Source organism: Pyxicephalus adspersus, chromosome 4 (assembly GCF_032062135.1).
Source record: "Pyxicephalus adspersus chromosome 4, UCB_Pads_2.0, whole genome shotgun sequence".
NCBI classification, from domain to species: Eukaryota; Metazoa; Chordata; class Amphibia; order Anura; family Pyxicephalidae; genus Pyxicephalus; species Pyxicephalus adspersus.
The window spans coordinates 114669693-114695261 of record NC_092861.1 but is presented as its reverse complement, the minus strand read 5'-3'; the positions used below and the strand labels follow the sequence as shown (position 1 = coordinate 114695261).

General features: G+C 36.6%; 1 protein-coding gene across 1 annotated transcript in view; it reads right to left on the bottom strand.

Annotated features, from left to right (window-relative positions):
- Window positions 1-4840: 4840 nt before the first annotated feature.
- The window catches only part of WDR27 (WD repeat domain 27), a gene marked incomplete in the record, with an annotated part of 144279 nt that continues 123550 nt past the window's right edge, over window positions 4841-25569 (bottom strand). Inside the window, 1 exon segment of the mRNA XM_072410253.1 lies at window positions 4841-7922. Within this exon segment, the coding sequence (XP_072266354.1) occupies window positions 7875-7922 (48 nt within the window).

Genomic DNA, 25569 nt, shown 5'->3' with positions numbered 1-25569 from the left:
AAGTTACCATAAAGTTTCCAGCACTGGGTTATAAAAGTAAGGCTATGCAGACCAAAGGAATTCCTATTTTGTGCCAGCCCGATGACTGATATTTGCTTGGAAATGCTTTAAAATACAATTATTGTAGTGAAAAGGCTGATTTCTGCTTTTCTCTCCAGTGGAATAGCTGAAAATCAGTAAAAACCTTCCATTACAATTGACATCACCCAGACTTGGATTGCCGAGTAAGAAAGGAAGTGTGTTGGATCAGATTTGTTCCTAAGTGCTGATTTTTCAGTGCACTGGGTACAACTCTGGTGCCTATTGGACTGCACAGACATACCGGTGTAACAAGAAATTGGAGGTAGACTATGACGATGGAGTTAGATGTTGTTAGTATAATGTCTGTCTGACTTCATAGCTATGTATGTGGCTTCAGCTGGGTGTTAACCACACGATAAATAATGAGCAAAGGCCCATTGTAACCAACTCCAGGGTATAAAGTACTTTAACTTAAAAAGGTGGAAAACGATATACAGCATGAGCTCTTGTGAGAATATTTACTCTTTTAATAAACGTTTCAAGCATACTGTACCATAGATGTGTTTATTCACATTTATTTTACTGGTGTTCTGTTGACTAACGTTTTTAAATGTTAGATGTGGCAGCTACATCTTGTGCCCTAGGTTTACAATAAAATATTTGTCCTGGTTTGTAAGGTAAAAGTAGGTACCTTAGTTATTATCTGGATCAGTTTATATTCAAGTACATATAGTATTTAAGTACATTAAGTATTTAAGTTCATATATTATTTCATTTAATTTGGATAAAAGTATTTGGTAGCGCGTAGGTTTTATACACTTTTGTAATTATGTTATCTGGATACTTAGGCAAAATAAAGTTAAAAATGCTTCCATGATTTCACTCAAGAGGTTTGCATCCATTGTTTGACAAGTAACATATTTTCCATTGAAGTAAGAATTGAAAATATGGTAAATGGTCTACCTGGAAGCAATAATCTCAAATTAGATAGATATACAAGAATACTACAGACTTGTTATATGATGTTGAAATACAGCATGCAAGCACTAGCGGACTGGTGCCAACTGTATTTTTCAGGAAAAGAATTCACTTGGAGGGATATTAAATTATTGCATGAAATTAATTGAATTGAGTGAAATTTGTTCCAGTGGTTCCTAGTCCATAACCTAATTATCCCTGACATTTATTATTACAATCCTATGCTAAAGTCCAATTAACCTTACCCCATAAAAAGGAAAAAGGAAATTGTAACTACTGTTGTGATTTTGGACAGATTGTGTGCTCTAATGTCTTTTTTGTTTTTGTGGTGTAAATGTATTGATTCAACAGGTTCTCAACTAAAAATTGCATCTAGATGGGTACTTCCAATTGATCAGGGGTCCTTTTTTTATTTCAGTCTTCTTTCAATCTTATTTTGTAATCAATCCTTTTAACTTCCCATCTTTCTATTGTCTATTGGTTAGGGAGATGGCTCCGAAGAAATCATTGGGGTTCCACAGTGCAAACATGTTCAGGAATGATTTTGCCTGTATAAATTCTAAACATTCCTGTGTATCACAGCCTTGCAATGTAGGTAGGTATGCATATGGCATGTTGGGGGGGGGGGGGGTAATCCATGATATTCAAACCAGCTTATGCCTATCCTCCAGTTCTAAATAAAAACATTTTATAAAGGGTGCGAACAACTTCACACATATATCTTTATTGAGTATGTTTGCTTTCAATTGCAATGTTTGCCTTATTAATAAAAGAAATCCATGTCTGTACTGTCACTTGTTAATTAAGCAAACATTGCAAATAAAAGCTAATTTGCTTTTTTAGAATATATATATATATATATATATATATATATATATATATATATATAAAATATATAATTATATTTTATTTTGCTCCTGCTCAGTACCATTTGTCCCAAGTTTATTTTTTTTACTATTTTTTGTAAACAAGATGAAGAAGTTTTACCTGGTGGCTGTCTTCACTTTAAATTACAATCCTAAATGAAACTTCCAGATATGTCTGATTCCTGCCCCACATAGTGTACATTATTTCCTGGACTTTACTGAGATCTCCTAAAGTCTGTGAGTTCCAGGCACTCCAATGTAAAATACAGGGCCATCAGTCCTGGACTGTATGCGAGAATGGCAAGGGTCTGTCCACATCGCAAATTGTCACAGAGTACTACCATTCAGGACACTCATGATTAGGATAAATATAGCTGCTCATTCTAAACAGTACAGGTAGAGGTACTAATACAAGGAGAAACAAAATGGGGCTGATTTAGTAAAGACATTTTGGCTGCTCACTTAGCTTAGTGAATGGGGTGGTTCTGGGGACCTCATCCATCTAATCACGTGCAAGCAAAAATGTTTTTCTTTTTAATTTACTTTTATCCCATTCCTTGGTATAACATTAAGTGCTAAAGATATTCCAAGTTGGGATAGGATGCACATCATAGAAGTAAATATATTTTTTAATTTGAAAATGCAGTTTTTAAATATAATGTGCTTATAAGGTAAGCGCTCAGACAGGTTATTTAGGGACAACAATGCAACCTCCATGGTTAACCTACATGAGCATGTATATTTTCTGTTAAATGCTGTCCCTAGTTAACCTGGTAGACTTATAAAGAATGCGTAGTATCACTTTCAATGCAAGTTTTTTTTCCATTGAATATTTGTAAATCCCTTCTCAAAAGCTAAATACAGCGGTGAACCACAAAGAAAATTTACGTAGAAGTGGAATATATTCATTGACGCTGAATATATATGGGAAAGAGCCAAAGTATGACATAGAAGACACATGGAGATTCGAGACAAAGACATCTTTTATTTTTGCATTTTGTATCTATTGCAGTGTTAACATGTATCTAGCTTTTCCATAACCTATGCTAGGAAATGCCGGATTGAATGATTGTGTTCCAGATGGAATTTGTTACAATATTGTATTTGCCAATGTGTCCAATATTTCATTTAGAAAATGCACTCTGGTAATGATTACTAATATTTGATTGTATCTTTACAAAGTTTTCTTTGTCTTTCAGCATGATTTTTAAATTTTTTACTGTGCAAATCCAAACATGAACATGATCAGAATCTGAACATAAGGCCAAGTATATATATATTATGCTAGGTGCAGATGCTTGTTCTGCACTTGGGGCATTTGCGTGCTATACTGGCAGCTGGTCAAATATTCGCTTAATGGAGGGCTTGCCTTAGGTGCAAACTAAAACAATGGGTCTGCAGTACCAGGCTTGGCATGTACAATGTTTTTTTAACATGTTTTTTTATGTACCAGAGAGAGAAATTAGGTGAATGATTTGCCTATTTCAAGTGCGTCATCAGCTTCACTATATATTTATATGTGTTAAAAATACTAAATTCTCATGAGACAATGCACAAAGATGTAAATCCAATCAAGAGGTAGTAAACTGTGCTTTACTGCAAATGTAAACTAAGCATAAAAATTGTGTGAACTAAAAAATTACCGTATTTTTCGGACCATAAGACGCACTTTTTTCCCCCCAGAAGTGGGGGGAAAAAGTCCCTGCGTCTTATGGTCCAAATGTAGTTGGGTTTAGGTTAGCTTTTAATGGCATTGAAACACCTGTTCTGTATGTACATTAGAGCAGTGGTTCTCAACCTTTTTGAGCTTGTGGACCACTAAAACTTTGGACTCTGGACCACGCATGCATGGGAAGCAATGTGTCACTCAAATGGGAAGAAACTTTCCCAAGAGTGATGTCATGATGCCAGAACCCGCCCATTCTCCCCATCGCAGACACAACCTGCCCACTGCCCTGAGCCTGCAATGCATATGGGATCGCCAGAGCTGCGGTCCACCGCTGGTCTCCGTGCTCTCGCGGCCCAGCTGTTAGACTAGTGGGCCGCGGACCGGAGATTGAGGACCCCTGCATTAGAGGACATGCAGGCTGCCAAGTCTGCTGCAATAAAAATAACTAGTATTGGTCACATTCACTGGACTTGCTTTGGTAATGTTAAAAATGCTTTACAGTTTTCCAAGCTGCTTCATTAGTAGCAGATCTGATAAAGTTGCTTGGAAAACTGTGAAACATCTTTAACAGTACAAGAACCAGTCCAGTTAAATGTGACCAACTACCACTAGATATACAATAACTTGGATAAATGAGAGCCTTCATAATACTATGCTATAATAGAAAGTAAAAGGGAAAAATTACCTCAAGATTTCAGTGGTCATCTGGGAATTTAAAGATGAATTTCTGCACAATTCCTGTCTTTAAAGAGATGAACAAAGACGTGTTTAAACTGCTTTTTCATAATATGTAAAAGCTTTGTGCACAGTCAAGGCATAGGTTTATTTTAAGACACAACTAGTAGTCTTGTATTAATTCAATGGATGTAAATGCCACACAGCCATAGAACTAGGTAAACCCTGTCCAACAATACACAATAAAATATTGTATTTAAGCAAGAAATATTAGACTTAAGGTAATATTTACCAAACTTAAAAATTAGGAATATATCAAAAAATACCTAAGCACAGGTTATTGGGGGATAAAGTTATATGCAAATCTTGTTTTTTCAATTAAAAGTTAAGTTGGCCTTGTCTTCCTCCACTAGAAATATTTTAGAAATGTGTTATTTGCTGTTAAGAATGTCATATTTTAGACCTTGTTTTTTTTTAGAAACTTTGTTTAAACAGAATACGGAAAGACGAGACAACATTTTTAAATTGATAAATTAAAAAGATTAGGGCTTTGCAGTTAAATACCTATTCCAAAAAGATTTTGTTTTGGTTTGAAGGAAGCATCATGCATTTTAAAGAAACAATACCAAAGTTTATGAGGAAAGAACTTATGTTTTTAATTGTTTGAGTGTTATATAAAACTTACATTTGTTGAATAGACAAGGTTGTCAAAAGAGATAACATGAATTGTGTTACCGATTTTCAAAAAGATAATGGTACATTTGCAGAATACTGAAGACAAGTAGAACTATGGGAATAAACAAAAGAATCCCAAGTAATTGAATAAAGCAGAAACACTTGGCAGAAGCAAGATTTAATAGGGATTCTGAAATTATTCCAGATTGGTTGTACTGGAGACATTTGGATAAACACAATAACTTTATAAATTTACTAATGATCTGCAAGGAAAGAAGATGCCTTCAGCTGGGCTTTGGTCTTTGTTTTTTTGTACCTTGTTTAAAATTGAAAGATAGAGCAGCCTTTCATAAAATAGAATAAGACTCAAAACAACAAGACATATATATAACAGTGCATTTTTTTTCTGTTGTCTAATGATTACTGATTGGGAACAAGTAAAATATAAATGTAAATTAACAATTTGAATTATTAATAGGGATATAGATCTGAAACAAAAAAAGGTTCTTCACATCCAGTCCTATGGGAAGGCTCTCTATTATTGGGACATTTGCTATATGGAGTTTCTATGTCTATTAAGGGAATTTTGTATACAGAAGACTTATCAAGAAAAGGGAATCTTTAACTCTTGCTTTATTAGCTTTGAATTTTAGCTACACCCCTAAACTTAACTTTTACAAAAAAAAACTCTTACCATGTTTTAGGCTTATAAAATATGGCTGGCAATACTCTCTTTAGGGCTTTGCAGTTAAATCACAAAGTTGGCAGTAGCTTTAAATTAATATTTTTTTTATACTTTATGTTGAGTATATGTTGAGATTTACAAACATTCTATATTCTTAAAGAAATTTCACTTCCAACAGTCCTACTGTTCACTTAGTGATTGTCTACTATTGTCAGGGGCTACTCAATTAGGTCAGAAAGTGGGCCTGTCAAAATCAGGCTTTATTCAACTAAACTCATGTAAAATGGTCAATTATACATTTGCAATGGCACACCCAGCATGCCAAATCATTTCTGTCTAAACAAATGGAGCCTACACAATGTAAAGTATAATATTTCTTTGTGACAACAAAGTTGCAAACATATGGTAAAGATGAAATTCACTTTTTACCCAGGAAAAGCAATCTGGCACTAACATTACTTGTGTGGTGGGAAAAAAATTTGGGTGGGAAAATTCAGTATTCCTATTATTTACATAGTTACATAGTTAGGTTGACAAAAGGCCCATCAAGTCAAACCATTAGGGAAAAAAACATATTCCAGATAAAACCCCGTAGACATAGTTAATCCAGAGCAAGACAAGAAAAACCTTTATAAAGCATGGTTGAATTTGCTCTAATAGATGAAAATTGTCCCTCGATCAACAGTCGCTATTGCCTTTAATTTAAAACTTTAATACCCAGTTATATTTTGTGCTTCTAAAAAAGCATTCAGCTTTTTCCTAAAGCAATTTAAAGAACTTGCTAAAACTACCTCCTAAGGGAGCCTATTCCACATTTTCATGGACCTTACTGTGAAGAATCCCTTCCTTACCCAGAGATTAATTCCTCCAGCAAAGAGTCCCCCTTGTCCTTTGTAATGACCGTCAGGTGAATAATTAAGAAGCAAGTTCTCAATATGGACCATATCAATTTATATAAGGTGACTATATTCCCCCTTAAAGTCTCTTCTCAAGGGAGAATAGATTCAATTCAGCTAATCTCTCCTCATAGCTGAGCTCCTTCATTCATTTTAATAGATTAGTTGCCCTTCTGTCCAATATCAATCTAGATATTGCAGTTAGGCATTGCATGCTATTATTAAGTCTATGATCTACCGAAACCTGGTCCTTTTCCATTTTTGAATCCCCCAAATGTAGCCTCCTTAACTTTTTATCAATATTAAATGTCTGTTGCCACTTGGCTGCCCAAACAGTGCATCACGTTGACATTGTAATTCCATTACATAGTTTGGTGTCATCTGCAAATACAGAAATGGTAGTTTTAATCCCAAACTCTATATCATTTATAAAGACGTTAAACAGTAATGGTTATAATAACATTGTTTACATTTAATACATTTAATTTACAGATTTAACACACCTTCTACATTTGTAAATTACTTAAACATATACAAGAGATAATAATATCCTTGAAACATGTCCATTTCATTACCAAGTACATAAGAGAATAGTTACAAATTATTCAGTATATCTACATCCATTTTATTTTCTCACATTGCAGTTTCTACTATAGATAGCTATATTGCTTTAATAAAGAGTCTTATGTAGGTAAGATGAATGTTCCTGTGTAGAAATGAAGATACATACACAAAGTGGTCATGTTTCCATAATAAAAGCCAAAAAGAAGTGTTTTCAGTCTCAGCATACTAAATGTACCAGGAATATAAATTGTAAGAACATTTTGAACAAAGGAAACAGTATAAGATTCTATTCAGCACAGCAACACATAAGACATGCATTGGTACGCTGGGTTGTCATTCTTTTTAATGGCAGCCCAACCACACCTTCCCAACACACTGAAGCATATGTGTGTCAGCACACATCAATGCATAGTTGTGGACTGAGCTTTTTAGGAGCAGCATGTACTACATTTCTGTGTCATGTGGTGCATTGGGCAGCCTACTGAAATGATTGGGTTGCTGTCCAAAGAAAATTTATGCCTTGGGAACACCAAGTCCTAAACTATCGTCGAGTTAGATGGGAGCATTGCTTGGTATGAATCAGGTTTAGTGTAAATTTTGCCCAGCTTATCATTTAGTTGCCTGTGACTATTTCTCTAAATCTAAAATATATTTGTGTCACTCTGTAGAGAAGAGGATAAATTTTGTTCTGCTTTTAAAGAAAAATGACTCTTGCTAAGATATACATTAGAATTTCCTGACATTTCTGACAGCACTTTTGTTTACGTTGAACCTTAGATTAGGTAAGCAGTAGGGAAAGGGATCCTTCTTCTGTCCATATATATCTCAGCCATTTATCTGTTCATTCAAGGAGAAAATGTTTGTAGTTTTCCATCTACTGTACATGTAGTTAACTAAAAAAAAAAGACAAAACCAAAATAAAGTGTTAGAATTCCTTAGAACACACTATCATTAATGCTGAGGTTAGGCTTTCATCACAAAAAAAGTTATGTTTGCAATTACCAATTTAAAAGGCTTTTTATTTAATCAAAAGTCACCCACAGAAAACAAGATTTTAAAACATATGTTTAGCATATGAGATACCAATAAGATACCACATTTAAAAGAATAATTGTAGTCATATAAACTCCAAACAATACATTATCATTTTACATTTATTACCACAATATCAATTATCAGTATCTGCAGTCTCATTGTTCTGTCCAATGGCATATTTATTGTATTTCATTTAATTCTGGTTAAGTCACTAAGGTAATACATTTATTGAAAACACTAAATGAATGTGAAGTTTATAATGATTTTTTTATGGTTGACTTTGGCTATGTTAAAGGAGCTAAAGATGTTTCCACAGAAAAAGATTCCTTTCATCAGTGTCCAAACTAATGTGTCATTAACTTGGGTAACTCATCGCTGGATGTTATACACATCTACAGTAGATGAAGAGGTCAGAGAAAATTGCAAACAGGAAAGTGCCAATTATTCAAATAAATTACCTGTTTACTATTCCACTCAAGACCTAAAGTGGTCCTGTACTAATAAGTGTTACATTTAGGGAGACAGGGCCACTACGGCTTGCACGGAGGTGGTGTGAGCCCTGAGAAGGGCCAAGGTGCAGAGTCTAAGCAGTAACCAGGTCTTCTCCAGAGCCTCTAGTGGTGAAGATGTTGCACTGTTGATTACTGCCAGGTTGCAGTCCTTGGGCACACCAGGGTGGGCAGGATGATACTCGGGACCAAATCACTAAGCAGAACAATAGTCAAGGAAGGCCAGGGTCAAGACAGGCAACAACCAAGAGAGGTCCAGTCACAAGCCAGGGGTCAATACCAGGGATCAAGGAAATAGACATCGGTGACACAGGGGCCACTGCAGACACAAGGAACACAAGGGACACTGGAAACAACAGACTGGGCAACAAGGAGTAACACAGGAGCTGGACAGAGGAAGCACTGAATTAACCCCCCTAGCGTTCTAATTCTGTCAGTTTTTTGATGCAAAAAGTAATCCTATTTTTTTTGCATAGAAATTTTTGTTTATATTGTGGGCCTGTAATTCTTAGGGTTAACTCCCGGGTATGATAATTATATTTATTTATTATATTATAATCATAAATTATAATATAATACATAATTAAAAATAATATTTTAAAAAAATAATGAAATAATAGACAACAATGTAATCTTAAAATAAAATATAAAATTAAAAATGTACTTTTATTTTTATTTCATGTTGTGTGGTGTTTTTGCACTGTAAAAACCATTTAAAAGCAAATTACATTGTAATCTGCTTTTAAATTTCCCTCCCAGACACACCCCCATACATCACCATTCACATCACCCGGAAGATGACTCATCCTCCGGGGTGATGTAAGTGGGGATTTCCCTGCCGTGCCTCACACAGGCACACAGACGCTGGAGCTGCTGCTGCTCGCATCTCCAGAGAGATGCAAAGCACAATGCAGGATTTCTGCATTGTGCTTCACATCTCACTGCAGATGCCAGCAGCAATAGCAAATTCTGGGGGGTGACCACCCCCGGAATTTGCTATTGCTGCTGGCATCTGCAGTGAGATGAGAAGCACAATGCAGAAATCCTGCATTGTGATTAGCATCTCTCTGGAGATGCGGGCAGCAGCGTGGCGGGACCCGGGTGCTATTTAAATGCTATTTAAAAGCAGATTACTCAGTAATCTGCTTTTAAATTTCCCACCCGGCCACACCCCCCGACGGACCGGCGACGGGGCATCACACCAGGACCATCAGATCGCCGCTGGAGCGTGGGGCAAAGGTAAGGGGGGCTTTTAAAGTTACCCCGAGTGTGACTCGGGATTACCGATTTTTGCAAGTAAAAGCTACCCTGAGTCACACTCGAGATTACCGCTAGGGGGGTTAAACAACAGGTGTTCAGAAACTAGCTCAACAGAACTAGGGGCTCAGCATCATGGAGACACGTTGCACGAACGCTGAGTGCTGAGTCTGAGCTAGCTAAATAGCCAGGGATGGTTAAGAGGCTATTTTCTGATTGGCTTACAAAACTGATAAAGCTTGCTAGCGTAGGCACCCCCAGAGTCAGAAATGCCCAAAGGCGAAGGAGAGAGGCGTTTGCCCTTTAGTGAGGAAGAGGTAAGTGTGACATAAAGATAACTAGAGTTAAAAAGACTAGTTGCTGAAAGCTGGTCATATCAAGGTCATTGTTCTAATTGATTAGACTAGCCTTTCTCAATGTTCCTAACATGGAGAACCATTGAAATAATTTTCAGGTCTTCGGGGAACCCCTAATATAAATACTATATATACAGCTCACCCTTACAAATAGCTCTAACGATCACTGGTGTCACTTTAACTGACCTAAGAGGCACAAATTACCCATTGCTCAAGGAACCCCTAGCAACCTAGAAGCACTCCCTGCTGATTTACATTTACAAGTGGGGGTAAAGTTGAGCAGTGCTTGGTCGGGATGGTTGATGGGCAAACAGTGTTGATGGGCAAACAGTGTTTATGTCAGGAAAGCAACAAATATTAGGGATATACCAATTGTTTACCAGTGGTATGCACCCATTGACAAGTGTATGACCACGTACAGATTAGAGTACTTTTCTAATAAAAGGATTTCCTTTCTCTGTTCCAACGGAAGTAATGACCACTGTCTACTTCCAGCCAATGACGTGCCACCTTGGCAGCAATTTTCAGCCTACTCTTGTGCTGTAAATGATAGAGGCCTGAATCACTGCATGCATACATTTACAATATCATTACAAGTACAGGTAACTAGGCATGACAATAAAGGAAGAACCTTCAATGGTACCAGGCTTCATATGAATAAGGAAGACAAACAGAACAAATAGAAGAAACTACCAGGGTATCCTTACAGAACACGGCAGCACCTGACAAAAAAAAGCACCAATATGTCATCTACAATATTTCAATAAGAAACATCTATACTACATGCCAAATGCCTTCAGAAAATTAGAATGGGCAGGCAAGATGGTTAGCTTACTTTTTAATAAAACAATTCTAACGTATAGTTTTTTTTAACCTCTATATCTACATGTTTCTAACACTCCAGCAGAGGATGGCAACTCAGGGAGCACCCTAAACACATGACCCTTATTTGTTACTACATTTTAGTATTTCAAACAAAGTGACTACCAATAACTCATGCAATGCCTTTCCAAGCCTAAAGGCATTATAGTTTTTAATTTATTATAATAAATCATCATTTAGGAAGTTCAACATTAAAAGCATTTACTGGTAGACATTTGCATAATGGGAAGTACACCTATAACAACTGTACTTTTACCTGATAATTTGCATGTCTAGTTTTTGATAAACCTCTTTTCATTTTACGTTCTAAACTCTATTGGAACACCTGGTTTATAACATTTGCTTTAGGTACAAAATGTAAACACTTTATAGAAGCCACATGTTGACACAATCATTTCCATATGACTTCAGTTCCCATGTTCTTTCCTACATGTGCCACACATTGATACAGTACATTCCCTATTATAATTTCTTAGAGAGAGTTAAGAAGTCATTATCCCCTGTCCAATAAAACTGTATATCTGGAATCCTGATACTTGTATTACAGGACCACTAAGAATCCAACATCATGATAACATGACTGAGAGTTTGGGCCTGATTTATTAAAGCTCTCCAAGACTGGAGAGAATACACTTACATCAGTGAACCTGGGTGATCCAAAAAACCTGGAATAGATCTGGTCCAGGATTGGAAACATTTGCTAACAAATAGCAAATGACTTTAAGAAATATATTCCAAGTTTGCTGGATCACCCAAGTTCACCATTGAAATCATATTCTTTGCAGCCTTGGAGAGCTTTAATAAATCAGGCCCATTATGTCATCACAGGAGACTAAGAAGAAAGTATTTTGCTTTAAAATACTCAGCTTCCCTTATCTCAATTAGCAATTCAAAGTGAATTATATTGATTGAACCAATGCTGCCCTTCAGCTAAACTAAAAATTTCTCCCCATTTAACAAATGAATGCTGTTTTTATTAAAATGACAAGGTACTGTACAATCTAATTCCTTTAGGATATGGTTCTAATGTTTTGAAAATATGCAGTTCAAATTCTCCCAATTCTGACCTCAGTAATCAGAGTCTATAGGGGGACCATATGCTAGTAGTTAAAAAATGTCATCAAACCACAGGTATTTAATGTAAAACACAACCTGGACAAATATTCTCATCTGTAAGCTATACCAGTGTAATGAAGACAACTTAGTGTTCTACAATGTTTCTAATAAAATGTATTACCTAATAAATAGGTACTATACAGATTTCATGTTTTTTATAACATTTGGTTGTATGGGTTTAGTATCTTTTATCTAGTAAATGTTGGTAAAAGGAGTAGAAATGTACAATTAAATTTATGAGTTACGAAACCAAAATCTGACCAGAATTACACTGACATACTTAATGCCACTACCCCCAAACTTTTCGAAGTCCACTCCAAACCATCTTTACTTCTCTAGACCTTGCATGATACACACAAAGTCACTCCAATGTAGGCACCATGTGTTAGTAGTAGATGTTTTAATGTTGTAATATTGCTTTGCCTAGTTAAAACGTAGATGTATATTTTGATGGAATTTGTCAAGAGAATACCCTGAAATTTTCTGTTGATTTGTACCTGCATTATAGTAGGTAATGTTACAAAATTGAGTAGGGGAGCCTCCATGTCTGGGAAAATATGGGACTTCCCCCAAATAATAGTCATAGGGCTTGGAAGTCCATGGTCACTCTGCTTTGATTAAGAAATGGATTTTGAATTAAAAGTACAATGATGTTGAAAAACCTGCATATGATGGAGTGGTACAGAGAAGCAGTTTCAGAGGACTGGTCATGCAAGACAGAGGAAGCCTGTGGGCTCAAGGAATAACATCTACTAAGATAAATGTATATGCACCTCCAATGACCTACTAATGACTTCCTCACCTATAACCTCCTCACACGCACGGCTCCAAGACTTTTCTAGAGCTGCCCCGACTCTCTGGAATGGTCTTCCTTCTCCTATTCAGCTTGCTCCTACCTTCTGCTCATTTCAAGAGCACTTAAAATCCATTTCTTCAAACTTGCCTACCCGTCTTCTCCCGTCTCCTAAACCCTTACTTCTTCCCACCACTACATATCTCCCCTCCTATTGTATGAGACTTCCCCCACCCCTCTTTGGGGTCCTCTCCTCCTCCTGTGTCACTGTCTGTATCTGTCTGTCATTTGCAACCCGCATTTATTTGTACAGCACTGCGTAATATTTTGGCGCTATATAAATCCTGTTTAATAATAATATGCCTAGAGTTCAGCTTTAACATACACATTGCAGAACTTATGAGCTAAATGTGGACTTTTTCTCAGCTTCACTGGCATTAAAAATATGACATGACACTAACAGGTGAACTAAGTGAATAGCCTAAATTATTATATTAAATCCAGCAAATGCATTGTAAGCCATTAAGGAAGAGTCACAGTGCAGGAACCTTAAGGTAATAGGTAGCCTGTATCAGATTCAAACAGCCTGTAAAGATTCCCAAATGCTGGGTCATTCATACAGGCAAATTCATACAGACCCTAAACTTTATAATAAAGCCAAAGCCTGCCTAACCCATTCTGCTTGCTGAACATTTCTATTGGTCAGAAACGAAGTCTGCCATGGGGATGAGCCAGTTAGAGTGTGAGGATAGTTTTTGCTGAAGTTGCAGGCTTTAACATTACATATATGAAGTTGCAGAATATATGTGCTGTCACTTCTTGCAATATTATTATTATTTTATTGTTTTTCAAACTGCCTTTATAATGTCTTCCTGTATTTTAATATAAATTTCTAAAACCATTTATAAATGATGACCTTGATTTATAATAACATTATCTATTGTAACCAGCCAGGAAGCAGTGTACATTCAGTTTTGCAAACTTTTTTCACCTTTTCATGATTGATGTTTAAACAGAAACACTAGCGAAAGAAAAATTGTAAATAAAAGCACATCTACAACTAAATCGGTATTATTGTAATCTGTGTGCACTGCCATCATGTGGCAAGATGATACACCACAGGTCTGCATGATATAATAATTCTACCTAATCTATTATGTGGATCTACAGATAAGTGATCCTCCAGAAATTCTATATTCAAAAATTCAGAGAGAAACAAAACAGATACACACATATATAACTAATGCTCTGTATTATGAATGCATATAAAACACATGAGGCAGGTAATGCATTAAATGGTATGCTGGTAGTATAGTATAACTAAAGGCAATCATTTTTCTAAGATTTAGGTAATAGGTTGATAGAACCACAATCAGGTTTTTATTGATTTATCACATACTACCCTTCACTGACTCCTTAAAAAGACAAACAAGTGTGTGGTGCCATTACACTCTCTGTCCTCTGAATTGCCTTTAACTGTGATCCCATGCATACTAAAAGAGTGGAATATGGGTGCAATGGTCCCCTTTGTCAAGGCAACAAACAGAACAAACCACACACAAAAATCCCATTCTAAATATATACATGCTAATTACAAAAGTCCTTTTACCACAATCTACAGCATTCTTTCTCATTCTTTTTACCCCAGATGAACTCTCTGAGTTGATTCCAGGTTTTGAGGAACCCCTGCTAAAACCAATACATTGTGGGGTCGGGGCCTAGTCGGTAGCTTGTTCCGGCCTAACACCCCCTGGCCGATCTGGCCTAATGCTGGCCGGCAACCCGCAGCGTAGCCGGAACAAACTACCGGAGGTGGAGCTCCAGAGCCGCCTGCAGCTCTTGAGCCTACGTGTGGTGGCTCCCTTCTCTATTTACCGCGTTTGGCTTTAACACTTCTGCATACAGAGGAGAGGGAACATTCCCTCTCCTCTGTATGCATTGCAGAGGAGAGGGATTTCCCTTTAGGGGGCGTTCCTGGTGGGGGGCGGAGCCATTAGGGGGGGACTCGAGAGAGAGTCTGGCCTAGTGTGCTCCTGCCTACCCCTAAAATGGCCTAGTGGCCAAAAAATGTGCTGACCTCTGTGTTAGCGGGGTAAATGCCCATTACATTAGTGGTCAGCTAAAAAAAAAATGTTCCATTGACAGTGATGGCCGGATTCCACTCTGAAGACAGAAAAATCTCTGGTGTTTTGCTGCTGGCTCTGAAAAGTGGCGTTGGCTTAAGAAATATGTAGGCACCAGTGAGCTGGAGCACAGTTAAGAATCACCTGGTAACCTTTGAAGGAATCTTAGACTTTCACAGAACCCTTTTTGGGAATGGCTGTTCTATAGGGTTCCAAATAAAACAACTGTAATATTTTGAACCCTGTTGGGTTTGGTATAAGGATGATAGTTAGTGCTTCTAATTTCTTAGATAGCATTTCTTAGATATACTTTAATGTTTAAATATATTTATATATATATATATATATATATATATATATATATATATATATATATATCATGATATTATATCATGATATATATATCATATAATATATATATTTATATATATATATATATATATATATATATATATAATATATATATATTATAAACATGTCCATGCTGTACATTTGCATATAGCTAACTACTATTTTACACCATGTGCATTTCAACTTCTGCATCTAGTTTTAGTGATACTGCAAAGACAGAAGACTTATTCAACAATAGTTCTAGTAGAATAAATCGAAGGATTCTCCAAGCTACTTGGACTGTGTAACTCCTGTTTTCTGTATATTTACACAGATGATGACTGCACTGTAGTACTGGGTGGCGACATTTGTAATGTATGCTACTTCAAAACCACAACCACCCATCGGACAGTGAGCCTTTGTTGGGCTGCTGGAAAGGTGCCAATGTATTCAGTTCATGTGAACAAGGAACATTTTCACTAGTGCTGATGTAATACTCTTGTTGGGACATTACATCAGCATTTTGGTGTCCTGACTGAATAGCGTATAGACAGATATGTTTAGATCTTATGTTCGGATACAGTGATAGAGCAGCATATACCCACATATGGTCCAAGCTTCGCATTTGTTATCTTGGCAAGGATAGTTACCTGTGTTGACATAAGTGATAAATGAATTGACATTAGGCATGATGATAGGAAAATCTGTGGAGTAACACAAACTATGTTTAGGACAAACGTTACACTTTTTCATTCTGTCTGTGCTTTCCCTGAATCTCAGTGTTATCCAGGCCATATGCTTTTAATATTTTCATTTAGCTACTGGAACAGATATGTACAGATATGTACCAATCCTCAAGAGACAAGAATGAGGTATGAAGTTTCCATTCATAGAACATCTTGTTTAGGTTTCATCTGTACTTATCAAATAACAAAGTTCTGAAACAGATTCTGCTTAAAGAAGTTTAAGAGTAAATAAACCAAAATTAGAAAGTTTAACTAAACCTGCCAATGTAATTCTACATTTATTCTAATAGAGAGTAGACATTTACGAAATTCCAAGTGGGGTTTTAGAGGTGTGAAACGGTTAGTTTCAGTACAACTAAAACTTTAAAAGTAAACTACAACCAAAACTTGTTTTTGCTCATTTTGAATAGTGTACATATGTTGTGGCGAATTGAGTTATTGTTTACACCCTTTTCAGACCTACCATACTTTTTTTGAAAACAGCATTTGAAAACTGCCCAGTCACGTGGTAAAGTCTTGTTGAGAGAAGGTGTGTTTATTTCTCAAGACTAAAGCAAGATCGAACCTTAAAAACTGCATCATTTTGGGAACTTTAGGGGACTTTACAAAGTGCACTGTAGCAACCACAGCTGCATACAAAATTGTGCACAAAATAGTTCCCAATCACTCCTATTCAGTTGAATAGGTGCAGTTGGGAGCAAAATAAATCCATGGTAGAACACTGCAGTCAGCCACATTTCCGAAAATGCCCTAATTGTTTTATGTGTTTCTGATGCAGATTCTCAGAGACAGTGTGCAACGGTGGGATTTCCCTTGGTATGGTTGTGTATCACAAAATCTCCATTCCCTTAGTGGTGTATCCAGGAAAGGAAGTGAATATATATATCTACAAGTTCTTGTGGGGTATTTTACACAATATTGTAATATACTTTTATGTATATATATATATATATATATTGACTTTGCAATGAAAAGAATGTTTGCCGTTATGTTTATAAAAGGAGTACATCAAGCCTGTGTTCTAAACCTGGTTCTTTTTAGTTGTTTATTAAGGGCTTGGTAACCAGCATCAGAAGCGATGTCTCATTGTTTCCACATAAAAAGATGTGTTTTACATAAGCAGAACTTCTATCATGGCACAATATGAAATAAGTGTCTTATACTTGACGCATCACAAAGGCATTTTTTCCATGTGGCACAAGAGAAGGACACAACTGTGACCCAAAATACGAAGAACAGCTTTTTCATATGAAAGATAAAATATGAACACTTGAACAAAGAGAAATTTTGTTGAAAGAACCGTTTTCTAGCATGTAGCAACATATTTAAAAAATAAATATGTCTTTAATGCTCTACCTGTCAAATATTACCCATGTACTCTACTCCAAAGGTTCCTGTGATATTGTATACAAGATACAAGTGTCCATTTTTCATTTGTAACATCCCTTACTGAAACTTCATTACTCGATACTTTATTGGACAGCCCCAATCTAAACCTCCTGCCAGGTCAATTAAGATAACCTTAAGCCTATTATTAAATAATATACAGTATTTATATAGTATTTATATAGTGCCAACATAATACACAGCCCTTTACAAAGTCACAATATAATATAATCACCATCATCATTTTCATGTGACTAACACAGTCTAAGCTCAATTTGGGGGCAAGCCAATTAACCTACCTGCCTAAATTCACATGGAGCAGCTAGTGGATGGCCAAGCCACCCTTCTAGCTTGAGCTAGTCCTAGCAGCAAGTTCTTACCCATCTCTAGCTTGTGCTAGGGGCAACAGCTTATCCCTTCAGTATATAGTGTACTCTAGGGCAAGCTATGGCTAGATGTTTGTTGCTAGGGATGGAATAGGTTAATAATACCCAGCCCAGTATTCCTGAAGGTTACGGAGTTAAATGTTAATTTCATTTAAATTTCATTTAAGGAGACTGGCACACCCTTACTAGTAGTACTAGTAGTACTAGTACTAGCATTTTGAAATTGTCAGTTGTATAAAACCTAAAGAGAACTTTTCTAAGTATCTCGCATTGACAAGATACTGACTGTAGAAAAGACTACCTCACATAAAAATATATTGTGCAAGTCTAAAGCAAATGTCAAGGCTTAAAAAAGTATGTCCATCATATACAAAGTAAAAACATACATTTCTGTTTTATCACACACTGGGCCTGATTAATTAAAGCTCTCTAAGGCTGGAGAGTATACACTATCATCAGTGAAGCTGGGTGATCCAGCAAACCTGGAATGGATTTCTTCAAAGTCATTTGCTAGCAAATGTTTTGATTCCTGAACCAGAATAATTCCAGGATCACCTAGCTTCACTGATGAAAGTGTATTCTCTCCATCCTTGGAGAGCTTTAGTAAATCAGTAAACCACTGCCTCTTTATGCTAATATTCAGACATAAAAATAACAATTTAGTGTATTCTTTGGAGATGCTATATTTATTTATAAGTAGAATCTGAGAGTTTGTAATGTATTGTGAGGTAGACAAGAACATACACATGAAAAATCACAAAAAAACCCAGAGTTTAAAAAATAAAAAAATTGTTGCAATTTTGATTGTAATATTGACACTTGTTGCAACTGCAGTTGTTTTACAAAGTTAAAAACATTTTTTTTGCAGTTTTGGAGTAGAATTTTTTGAATTGTATGCCGTTACCGTTTGTTGCAAGTCAGATTTGTAGTGTTAAGAAAGTGTTGTTAGTAAAGTCATTTGAGATCGCTACACATTGCCGACTGTATCAATCACAGCAGTTACTGTTGTTGCATTGGGTGCAATAGTACAGCATTACCTAGCAATTCTTTCGGAGTGACATTAATTAGAAAATTGTGAAAACTACCTTTGTTACAATGTACATATTTAGTGTTCTTAAAGTCCTTTAATAAGCGTAGTCATTTTGTGTGCGTCCCCCCTCACTCTAACCTGGAAAATGTCAATTTAAACTGCTACTAGAGTGAATTTTGTGGTATTTTTCCAAATCAGCCAACACTTGCCACAGGCTGAATTGTATTTCAAAATTGTTTCAAGAAGTCTAATATTTTTTAGCCTGTAAACAATTATAAGAATGTTTTTTACATTAGTTACAGCTGGATCTTAAAAAAATTAACAGAGACGTTTTATATTCATTAACATGTTGCAAAAAAAAAAAAAGTGTTGTTTATGTGCTCTATTGGTAAGTCAAAAAAGTATGGAAGTCTTACGTATGGAATGGTGGTGGACATGGCAGGCTAACATCCTGCCACCTGTACTGACAAAGTAGATAAAAGGGTCATGATAGCAATAGCAATACTCTGGGCCGGTCTTATTTTTTCTCAAAATAGATGCAGTAATAATTAGGAGAAACAGTTACCTTGCTTAGTAAGGCAACGCTGGCAGTGCATTCGTAAAGTTTCCCCATTCCCAGCCAGTTTTATTCACCTTTCTATGCTGGCTCTGATGCAGGGTCTATAATAAGTTGCAGATCTTGGTCTCACTTGTAAATCATTAACATTCATGGAAGGTTTTGTGAGAACCACTTTTTCATCATCAATTCTGTAAAACTTATGATACAGAAAACAAAAGAAGATAAACAATTGCAGCAAACATTGTTTTTTGTGATTTATTGTAAAATATAAACTCACCACCTATATCTCTTTTCTATATTGTTCCTTCAGCAAAGTTACAGCTGTTATTTTATTCCATACTTTACTATGAAATAAATCATGTACTTGCCATATGTATATGATTTTTTAGGTGTGTTTTTCTCATCATAACTGCATTACAATGAGCAAGATGAGTTGACACATAGGATTAATAACCTCAGGTCAGTCAGAACATCCATTTTATTTTCATATGTTGCAATATTATTGTATACTTTATAGGATGTAGCAAGATGTAGCATAAGATGTAGCAAGTTAGCAAATACCAGAACAAAGCACAACAGTAAGAACGAAAAAAAAAAAAAAAAAAAAAAAGATACATTATCCTTTGAACTGCAATGTATAGTTTTATTATTGAGTAGAATTTTTTTTTTATTACTAAACAATGGGCCTGATTTATTATATCTACCCAAGGCTGGAGAGGATATATTTTGATCAGTGAAGCTGGGTGATCAAGCAAACCCAGAATGGATTTCTTCAAAGCCATTTAATAATTGCTAGGAAGTTTTTTGAATCCTGGACCAGATCTATTATAGGTTCTCCAGCCTTGTAGAGCTTTAATAAAGCAGGCCCAATGTATTGAAATAAAATGAAATTTCAAATTACCCATTTCCTATAATACCATTTTCATCCAGGTATTTCCTGTGACAACATCTGAAAGTTTCTTTAGCGGCTACTAGAGGGGAAATGATTTTTAGGCTGGTGTTAAAGGAACAGAAGTCACTAAGGGAACTGAAGGCTACCCTGTCATCTCTGTATCCAAATTAACTAGTAGAGTAATGGTAAGTGGTGCAATGGGTTGCAACTTCAATATAGATTGATCACTCATCATTTTTTATTGTATGATATACACATTTTAAAATACCAAAGGGTTTTGTTTATTGAACTTGCATTGCTACCACTAATCTCCGTTGCACCTTCACACTGCTCCCAAGAGTACTGACTAGGATGCAGAACTAGGTTTGTGGCTTATAATGGTTGAGAGAAGAAGAGCATACGAGACAAAAAGTCAGATCCAATAAAGACTTACACTCTGCTGTCAATATCCTAAGCTTGTAGGAAGATTCAAGCTGTAGGGAGCCGATCAGTGGATTCAAGAGTATAAAAGAAGGTACAAAAATTCTTCTCTACCAAACCATGGAATTGGAAGATCAAGGAACAATAAAAGGGTATGGCCACACAACAAATATGCTTTAAAGCTTCACAGATTCTGTTGTCACATTTGCAGATAATGCAGGATCAGAGGGGTTGGTGCAGGACAATGTGAAGGGAAGTGGAGTGAACCCAGTATGGGAAGATCAAGTATTAGTAGGGATTGCCAGGTTCAGGTAGCTCTGACATCAGTGCAACTTAAATAATATAACTGGATGAGTGGTGAGGTACCAGCCACCTAGCAAATAGCAGGCTGAGATGACCACAGATGTCCCTACAAACAGGAATTAGCACTCGAAAGGAAAGTGTCGATGATAGCTTACAACATAATAAGGCCTTTAGGTTTGAAATCCACTATTACTAAAGAAAGCTTCCTTCTACACTATTGGATATCATCATATTTACCAGAATTCAAAAAGGGACCCGAATTTAGATGTAGATTTACAAAGGAAAGAATAAGGGTTGGCCCACCCAATAAAGGAGATGGAACAAAAATGAGATTAGGTGTCTATGCTGACTGCTGACAAAGATTAACAATGCACTAAGATATGCAGAAGGTTTTCCAAGGATAATGCAAAATATAAAATGCTAAATAAGGGGAACATTTCTCATAACTAAAAGTAATCAACCAAAGGTATGCAATCAATTTAAAGGTATGGACCGATATAACCCTTGAACAGCAATAACAAGCTGACTCACATTTCTCCAAGTTATGTTCAAAATGCTGTCCTGAGGAAAAACATTTTTATACATACTTTATATTTTACATTAACATTAGCAGTTGTCTCCACTCTATCATTTCCTTTGGTTTATATTTCTGTCAAGTGGGTGAAACAGAATTATCTCTGTCAATTTATTTATATTTTCTAATTTTATGTGGGAACCCCCCGGCTTGACTATATATTACAAATACTCTTTGAGATCTGTGATTTAATTTACATCTAATGTAATTCCTTATACTTTAGAAGCCATGTTTAGGTACTGGTATACTAGAGGATGTGTTTGGGTTGTGGAGAAAAAAAGAATTGATTTAATGTTTTTAAATGTAATTGTTTTATGTCTTGTTATCTAATTTTTTTCTAAATCTAAAAAATATCTTTTTAACTTGTATTTATATTACAAACTGTCTTTTGGCAGGAAGTAGAATTGGGATGTAAAAAATATTTTGCAAAGAGCCCTTAAAAAACAAAAAGTTAATAGTGAAAAAAGTAGAAATTCAGTCTCCTACTAATTATTATTTTATTCTGCACACTAGAAAACAATACCCTGATGGACCTTGTTAAAAGATTACCTTAAGCCAGCCATTTATTACTGAAGAGATCATCTTACAATAGCTGTTTACAAACGTATTTTATTACAAATCCTAAGAAAATATTTTTCACATTATTCCATGTTTCATGTTGTTTTTGTTGGTTTGGTTAACCAAGCTATTAGCGCTAGGATTGTGTCAGAAGCAAGAACACCCTCTTTTATAGATTTTGGAGCTGGGCAATTCTCTTACATTTTGCCACTATGAGGCGTTAGAAACCAAATTTCCTTTAGGATGGGTGTTTTTATAATTGATCTGCTAACAGATTTAGTAAATCTTAGTAGATAATAGAGAGTTTCTGTTTTAACAGTAAGCAAATTACTGGAACAGTCTTGGTTTGTATGATAACAGAAAATTGCATTTTCGTGAAAAAATGTGCTACCTTGGGTGAACACATGCCTAATAGTATAAATGGTAATTTCAAACATGGGGATTTAAATTTATGGTTAAAAGCAGAGGAAACCATGTGGACAGCCCTAGTTTAGATGGGCTCTGGGAACAGATAAATCCAGCCAGCTTCTGGCAGCTGGCAAATTCCCAGCTGTTTGGCTGCCCCAACAACTCCGTAAATTCTTAATGAACATGTTTTAATATGAATCGCTCACTACCGATCCCATTCATGCTCCAAGGGCAGCTGCAGGTAAGACACAATATGCCTCGTCTCAACCACAGGTACAGTTCACTGGTGTTAGGAAGCAATACCTGCACCACAAGCTCACTGCTTGACCGAACTTAACCCTGGCGGACCAATAACCAACATTTTTAGTTTACATAAAAGGGTAGACAACCCTTCATTTAAAGCCTTTTTTCTAACATAAAAAAGGATGAAGCCTCACCCCTTTTGTCTTCTGGCGTTAACGACAGAATGGGTGCACAGAGCCTCCTGGGATACCTATGTCACGAATCCCAGGAGGCATGTGTAGTGAGATCTTCACTCTTTTTTCCCCCATTTACAGTGGCTACATCACCCGATTAGATTAGATATTTATGTTGAAATAGTGTATTTTATTACTTTTTATGTGTGTCTGTATTTTCATCTAACAGGTGGAACTTTTAGTTTAGTTCCTGTTGAAAAAAAGCTTGTGTGGTAAAATTTTTTATGCACCGACTCTAAGTAGACTTCTATCCCTTTCCTCTACAGGGCATTAGATGAGTTTCTAAAGGGGAAACAACACATCTTCTATTGTGAATACTCTGGCATAGTTCTCCCCAGAGGTTTTTAGCTGGTTGCTCCGCCCGGCTGATTTGAATACCCCGCCCAGCTCTCGGCAGCTCTCATCCTCGGATGCACGGATCTCAGGCTGCTGTGTGTCATCCGTTCAGAGGATTGCTGCTGGAGAGGTGAGCACGCAGCTAAGCCTACATGTGAAAGAGACACAGGCAGCCCCGCCCCCATCTCATAGCACAGAGCTCGAATTACTGTTTAAAAAAAAAATGAAATGTATCCAGTGTGTATAAAGTGTGCATGTCATTCTGCATCCTCACAGCTCTGTATACAAACCTCCATATCTCCTAATATGTATGTCACAATGACCTGTAATCTTCAGGGTGTACAGGGGACCCTCATAGATACTAGTTACTACAATTGCAGCCCCCCAGGTTCAAAGAATTTCAAGATATGGGGGTCACAAATGGTTTGTGAAGTTTGGGGTTGCTGTTTCAGGGGAAAGTACAACTAGGAGTCCTAAATTGAAAGTGCAAATTGGGGACCCCAGAGCCACAAACATAGCAAGGAACATTGGGGAGGGGCCCCTTAATATATACCTACCTGTCACAAATCTATACCTATGAGACTACTGTCTGCTTCTATTCTTTGAACCCCAATTTATCTGAGGTGGGGGGTACAAAACTGAAAATATAGGTGCAAGTGTCGGGCACATTCTCCCCTTACAATCTCATTACTATTGCATCATTGGAACATAAAACACTCTGCCCAATAAAATGGGCTTCCCTGCCCTGTTACACATTCCTGTCCTCTTATCTAACATTCTGAACTTCAATTAATGTGGAGACGTAAGAAACCAAAAATTTAGGTACAAGTGGGGAACATCTGTGACTAACATCCCCTAAAACTTCATCACTATGGCATCATTAGAAAATTAACTCGGCCCACTAAACTTTATTGAGGTTGAAGTGTTGGAAGGTTACAGCCATGTGTAACAAGGAAGAGAATTTTGATGGACAGTTTTTTTTTTTTTATGTTGTAATGATGCCATGGTGATGATAGGTGATCACCACTCGTGTCTCCCACTTCCACCTATATTTTTGTTTCCCTGCACCTCTCAGTTCTGGAGAAATTGGCGTTTGAGGTAAGATGCAGACAGATATGTGTAACAGAGCAGGCAGCACATTTTGCTAGGTAGAGATTTATGTTCTCATAATGCCATACTAATTACATTTTAAATGTTTAGCCACAAGTGTCCCCCACTTGCCCCTTCAGTTTGTTTCCTATGCCTCCACGTGTACCTAAAAATATCAAGTTATTACAACGAACGGTTTAGGAGATCTGAAGGTTTGAACACAGCGAGTTGTTAGGATGCAGAATATGACAAGCAGCTTTTACACTCACATTGCTATCACGCTGCGCTGCCGATGACATTACACACTGCGGATAAACTTCACAGACAGTGTTTTTATATAGAATATGGGCAGTGATGAGAGGGGGCCACTGTCTGTCTTGTCCCTATCTGATATCACATGCATGATGCTATTAAAGCTTCGCCACATTTTTACCATTTTATTAAAGAGTGACTTTCTCTGGTATGTAATGGAAAAATGTGCGTTTTTTGTTTTTACACTTTTGTGGAGAGGACCTCTCCCCTTCAGTCTTTACTTCCATTTCGGTAAAGACCAAATGGGAAATCCGCAGCCTCCTGGGATATTTGTGTCACATATCCCAAAAGGCTCTGCACTGCTCCTTGTGTGCATGCACCTTCAGAGGATTTCTTATAATGTAAAAAAAAAGTGTTCAATCCAATGCATGTGCAGTGCAAGACAGCACTGGATGTACAAATGAGCATCAGAGAAAAGGTGGAAGCTGGGCCAGCATGGGCCTGCTTGGGCTAGTTTTGTAAAAGAATCAAGTGGAAAAAAAAAACGTTTTCACAAAAGTTTACTTTACCTAAATATAGACACAGGAGCACATCTGAAGTACGGCTGAATTCACACCGGCAGTAAGGTTACATTTGTCCATTCCTCATGCCAGGAACCACTGCTGCTTAAAAAACTTCAAGCTCTGAAAAAGCCCAGCACTTACCGCCTGTTACCAATCCTAGG